The sequence below is a fragment of the Buceros rhinoceros genome, unplaced genomic scaffold, assembly GCF_000710305.1.
Source record: "Buceros rhinoceros silvestris isolate BGI_N320 unplaced genomic scaffold, ASM71030v1 scaffold7736, whole genome shotgun sequence".
Taxonomy (NCBI): Eukaryota; Metazoa; Chordata; class Aves; order Bucerotiformes; family Bucerotidae; genus Buceros; species Buceros rhinoceros.
The window spans coordinates 9,501-15,993 of NW_010416848.1; the positions used below are offsets into that span (position 1 = coordinate 9,501).

At 52.4% G+C, this 6,493-nt stretch overlaps 1 protein-coding gene across 1 annotated transcript; it reads right to left on the reverse strand.

Moving 5' to 3' along the window:
• Nucleotides 1-1,046: 1,046 nt before the first annotated feature.
• KLHL26 (kelch-like family member 26) lies at nt 1,047-5,569 on the reverse strand. The gene is made up of 2 exons (XM_010137958.1): nt 5,388-5,569; nt 1,047-2,628 (listed from the first exon to the last, which is right to left on the reverse strand). The coding sequence occupies exons 1-2, from the start codon at nt 5,567-5,569 to the stop codon at nt 1,047-1,049; spliced, it is 1,764 nt and encodes a 587-aa protein (XP_010136260.1).
• Nucleotides 5,570-6,493: the final 924 nt, after the last annotated feature.

Sequence of the window (6,493 nt, forward strand, 5' to 3'; positions counted from 1 at the left end):
CAAAATCCCGTTCCCCTGGGACTGCCACCGGATCGTGATGCCGAGAGTCTTATTTACAAGTCAAGGCAGGAAACCTTCGAGCTTAGGAGCAAACAGCACCCACCTCCTTCAGTGGACGAGGAGGGTCTGGGTGAACGGGCGCTGGTGGAGCCATCGGAGAGCAGCGGGGTCTGAAGCCGGGAACTCCGGGTGCTCTCTGCGCTAGCGGGTTGGCCCAGGCGAACGGAGCGCTTCTTGCCAGGGAAGCTAAACGGGGTTTTGGCAGTTATAAAAAAATCACGCCCGTTTATACGCCGTCGAGCTAATGCCATGGCTTTAGTGTGGCAAACTCTGGATGCCCCAATTAAGGGAGAGTTTCTGGACTAGAGCATCATGCTGCTGTCTGGAGGGGTGAGGAAGGGATCTGGCACGGCACAGTAATCCAAGCAGTGATGAACCGACGGAGACCAGAGAGGTGCAGGGAGAAGTGTTCCCCTTTTAGGAGGGGGAAAACCCAAGAAGTCACCTTTGAAAAGCAAGAACATGCTTTCGTAATCCAGCACCTGAGCTCCTCCAGCTCCCACTGTCCCTTTATTGCTTCTGGAGGTCAGTGTGTTACACAGGTTTTGGTTTTATTGTTTGCTAAAAACCAAAAAAGCGACACACCATGATTTTTGGAACCATTAATAAAAATCGCAGCTGAACTCTTTTAGACATACCACGGTACTTCGTTACTCCTGAGATGTCGATGTTTGCAGTGTGGGACATTGTTAAAAATATGAAAAAGTCGGCAAAATGCAGCCCCCCCGCCCTCGAAGAAAAGAAAAAAAAGAGAAAAGCTTTTCCCAGCTGTAACATCTGTTAAGTCTAACAAGCTGACAAGGGCTTCTGATGGAACCCGCGTGCCAGATCGCTACGTAAGAGCAGGAGGGACTTCACAGAGGAGGGAACACAAGCTCTTTCTCTCCCTCCCTCGCAATACCATTTGCAAACAACAAAGAGACAACATGGCATCCTGACGACATGCAACACGAGGCGGTTTCCCGGGCCGCCGCCGCCGCGCAGGGCTATCTCTGGGTGGTTACCTGCGGCAGGATGACCGGAGCGCAGGCGATCCCAGCAAAAGACTCTGGGAAATGCAGGTCCCGTTCCCATTCATCCGTTTCTGTGTTATACACCTGCACAATGCTTGTCACGTTGTTCAGATGCCAGTTGTACCCTCCTACGATATAAATCTTTTTTTCTAGTAAACAACAGCCCGCTTCCGACTGCCCTGCACGCATGGGGCTCACCGTTGTCCATTGGTCCGTTTCAGGCACGTAATATTCCACAGCCAACACATCAAAACAACGGTCAACGTGGTCCATGCGGCCTCCCAGAGCGTAAATCCTCTGATTTGCACTGACCATGGCGTGCAGAACTCTGGGCTCGTTCATTGGGGTTTTAAACTCCCACTGATCCACGGCGGGGTCGTAACAGTGCAGGGCTTTTTTGTCCTCCACCGAAATGCCATACCCACCTGAGATGTACAGCTTGTCTCCTACCGTGGCTCCGGCATGCCCCCACGTCCTGCGTTTCAGGGAGCACACGTAAGTCCACTCGTTATTTTTGGGGCAATACTTCTCCACGGAGGCCAAGCTCCCTGAGCGGTTCCTCCCACCGGTGGCATACACCATGCCACGGAGGACGTTGAGCTGGAACTGGATCCTGCTCTCCTGCATGGCCTGGATGCGCAGCCACTGGTTTAGGTGTGGATCGTAACGGTAGCAGATATCCACAGCTCCCTCGCCGCTCCGGTACTGCAGGTGCTGCCCTCCTACGATGTAGACAAAGTTGTCGAGCACGGCCACGCAGGAGTGGCTGCTGCCCACCTCCATCTCCGTCAGCTCCTTAAACTGGCGCACGCTGGCGTCCGGCAGGTAGTAGACTTTGCAGCTCACAGTGCGGTCGTTGTCGGTGTAGGGAGTGCCGCCGAAGGTGATGAGGGACAGGACGTCTGAGCGGATGGTGGTCCGAGGGGACTGCATCTCGTGCTGGCGGAAGGGCAGGATCTGGTAATTGAATGCTTCCAGCAAATATTGCCGGCACAAGACGTCTTCTACCATGATGTCCAAGGTCTGGACGCTGTCCACCAGCTCCGAGGACTTCATCAGCGGGAAGCGGATGTGGCAGAGGACCTGGCTGGCGTTGGCACGGCGGGTCGGGTCGTACTGCAGCCAGCGGACGGCAGCACGGAAGAGGTCTATCTCACTGCAGCTCTTCAGCTTATTGCTCTGCAGGAAGAACACGAGGCGCTCCAGCGGCAGGTGGAGGAAATCCTCTTCCTCGGAGATCTGGAGGAAATGCCTAAAAGTGAACGCATCTACTGATTCCTTCAGGGATGCGAGGCTGAAGGTGGTGGCCATCTGCCCAATATTGAGACACGTTTCTACGCTCATGGCGGACTTCAGAAATTCTTCGCAGAGCTCCACGACAGGGACCATCTGGAGGAAGACAGCAGCTCCCAGCACATCCTGGATACAGTCGAGATCAAGAGTCACCTCAGCACTGTACGCAAAATCTATTATGTGTTTCAGTCCTTTCGCAGACACACCTTTCAGTTCGATCACATCTTGGTTGGCTTCTCTCATCCCGCCCGTGAACATCGCTCTGGAGGTCAAGAACAGAAATAAAAATTTTCCCCTTTAAATACAGGTAAAATGATGCATCACTTCAGAATTCTATTTTTTTTCAAACAGACTGATTCTCTTAGGAAGGATGGGGAAGGGGGCGAATAAATCAAGGCTAAATCGAGGCCAGGAGAAATTCGAGCGTGCAGTCCCTTACGTAAGGTGTGAACAGTGCACGGAGAGGTGACATTCAGCTATTGGAACGTTAAGTTTTTCAATCCTACCAGCAGCATAATAAATAAATAAGAGCCAACCACAGGATAAAGCATCAAGAATTAAGTAGAGCTGCCAGGGCAGGGAGTGCAGGACGCTGGACACCACTGAGTCCATGATACTCAACACCCAAAGGACACAATGGGATCTGCACCGGCAGGGACTGGTAACCAGTCCTCAAGAGTGTGAGTCTGCAGGATTTGGGAGCACAGAGTAAGAACAGGCTTCAGGAGGCACCTGGATGAGAAGCTCAGCGACCCTCTCAGCCTGCCTGCAAAGATTCCAGCAAAGATTCCTGTTAGCCCACTGCATCGCAGGCGAGCTACGAAATGGCTTAAATACTGCAGATGCAACACATCTTACAAATGGCTTCGGTAATCCCCAGAGAACCTCCCCTCCAAGGTTCATTCCCAACACCTTCGGAAAACCCGAGAGCAGCCACTTCAGAACGCGTCTGTCATGTTGCAGTGTGACAGCAGGGGGCTGGCAGGCAATTAAAAACCAACAAAAAAAGCTCATTTTGTTAGAGCACAGCTGCGAGCACATCGGCTGACCAGGCCACGCAGAGATTCGGCCCTGGAACACCTCCTTGGGAGGCTTCTAAATTCCACAGGAAGCGCATTCCACGCCAAGGGCTGCACGCAGACATCTCGTAAACCCCTCCCATGGAGCCTTTCCCAGCTACGGGGCCTGTGGGCGTGATGGGGACATCACTGCACGTTTGGGTTTGATACGTTTACATTAAATTTCAGCAGGTTTTGTCATATATGGGAGGCTCAGGGACCAAGTTCTGCACTCTGGGCAATATTCAACGAGCAGTAGCAGAGAAGCCAAAGTCAAACAGATTGCTGGACGAGCTGTGACATGGAGCTTCAGCCCTCACTGCTGTTGCACATACGTCTCAGTGAAGATACTGACCATCACAGAAAGTCTTTCTAAACTGCTGGCAACTGCCTGCATGTTCTGGGCTGTTTCTTACGCCATCGATAACCTGCTCTTTTCCACTGGAAAGGTAAATCCATCGCAAAGGCACTGTGTCCTCAGAGCTGCCTTTGGAAGCTGCAGCGGCTCTAAGGTGCAAGTTAGTCAGAAAAAATGCTGCACAGTCCCTGCTCCTCTGCATCGCCACAGGAGTAAGGGATATCTTGGCAGCACTGTCCAAAGATGGGAGTTCCAGGTGTCCTGTCCAAACCAGGCTGGAAAACCTGCCACTGTCCAGCAGAAACCCAAGAAATCCTAAATGACCTAAATCGGGAAATATCTGCAGATGAAATGAGCTTTCTGTAAGCGAGTGACCAGGGGTACTGTTCGCAATTCTCTGTCCATGGAGCAGACGAGAGCATTCTGCCGAATCCCCGCACACACCCCATGTCACCAAACGGCCCCAGAAGACATGCAGACGTGTATGCTCGTGCGTGAGCTACGCAGAGGCAAGCGTGAACAAGGGAAGGGAAGCGTTATTGTTGCCATGATGAAGACAAATTATCACACAGAATGTGATTCCGTGAAAAAGTGCTATGGTTCTAAAATGCTGATTACATAAATGCCTTAATTTCACCCTCTCTTCCCTTCCTCCCTCTGCACAAAACCAGAGTGTTTTCAAAAGCCAGATTATTCTGCCATTATTCCCCAGGACAACCTTCCTCAGCACCACAAAAGTCAGAACAAGAAGCCGACTCAGCAGCAATGTTTCGATGGCGCAAACTCGCCGGCAGTGCCCCACATACAGCATTGATGAACACAAACAGTGCGGTTAGCGTTGCGGGGGATCGGCTCCACCGTTCACTGCGTGCTGTTAGGGGGAGCGGAAAGCTTGGGAGGTTTCTGACACCAAAGGGAGAGAGAAGGGAACAGCCAAGAAAATCTGTGAGTACGTAAGACGGAGATCAGCAGAGCAGCTGAAGAAGTGGGCGAAGGGATACAGGAGATGTGCCAAGGGACACTGCAGTCCCTTGCTCTTGGTTACTTGCTCAGCAAACCAGTCTGCTCGGGTCAGGAAGGGACCTACGCATCAAGGGAGTGCAAACCCTGCTGAGCAGCCCTCCTCCACCCGTACTCGCTACAACCTCCAGTCTAGAACATCACCCAGGGCAACTTCTCTGTTGTTCTGAACCTGCCCTACACCCGCTGCCTCCAGCATGCCCCTCACTTGATCCTGCTGCTGGTGCTGCCAGAAAAGGTCCCTCACTCAAAAGAGAAGTCGCTCCAAGCCAGAGAACCTGTACGAAGGAGTTTCAGCGAAGTCAGGTTTGGACTAGCAGCTCCAGGGCAAAAGCCTGTTTCCTTCAGCCCACAGAGCACCCACCAACATCATTGGCAGTCGTCGAACACACCTCACCTGGGTGCAGAGGGACCAGCTTGGAGCCTCAGCATACCTGCAGGTAACCCCACCGACACCATGGGGCAAACCAGACCTCAAAGGGTGTGATTTTGGGCTGTGGTGGGAAGGATGGGGTGGGGGAGGATGGGGAAACAGGAAAACCAAGGGGAAAGGTAAAAATGCCTGCTTCCCTATCAGATTCTCACCTGAAATAGTCACTGCAGGCAGCCAAGACAACTTTATGAACCTGAAACACTTCATTATTTATAGTGAGGATGACATCAAGCAGCTGAGCCTGAGCTCGGAGCGAGGCCAGTCCCTGCAGTAGAGTGGTGCTGTGGCCAGGAGCAGAGAACGTGCATTTCAGGGTGCTGTTCTTGTCAGCCATGCTAAAAACAGAACAAGAGAGACAGGCTGGTTTGAAATTAAAACAATATGTGGTACACCTACAAAGCATGCTGGGGAAGATGCTGTAACACGAAGCAGTTTGAACGCAAATTCCCAGCTCAACAGCCACACGGAACATCATGACATCAGTACCTCGGTTGTGTTCCCTTCTCCCAGTACAAGAGAGGCTTCCAAATTTTTAAATTATCCTCCGCTTTACCGACAACCCGTCACGCCGCAGCACCCCTGGGCTTCCGAGCCCATCCCAACATCAGCTAGCGGGGCCAAAAGCTCCAACGAGCACTGGTGTCCCCACACTACAACTACCCCAGAGTCCACCCTGACCCTGACTTCAACCACGAGCCTGAAGCACAGTTGCTCATTCTTCTCACCACCGATCCTGCTGCAGCTGTTAGACCCTCCGCGCCGTCCAAGGACGGCCCCGCTAGTCCTGTTTGATCCTTCCCTTATGCCTGACCCTCACGAGAAGAGCAAAAGCAAACTCTTACATAGCACGGGCGGCTCTAAATAACGTCAACTGTTTGAACTGCACTGTAAACAGTCCCCTCCCAGCGTAAATATTTCCTCGGTTTTCCCAATGCCTCTCGCACATGTTCCCCCGCGCGGAGAAGCATCACTGAGAGATTCGCTTGGCCTCAGATGCACTTGTCAGTGAGAACGCTGTGTTTGGAGGTGAACATCAGCAGCACCTCTGCACGAGCGGAAGAGACTATCAGACGCTCTGTGCTCCTCTGAAAATAACACCGGTTGTGGTGCAGATTCCCCAAGCGCAGCGGCAGTGGCCCAGCACGCCCTGCCCACCAAATGGAGTCCACCTGCCCCAGCACGAGCTTTGAAATCCCAAGTTCATGTGTAAATTTAAACCAACTCTCAACTACTTTTCAGGATCAAGATCTGAGTCCTT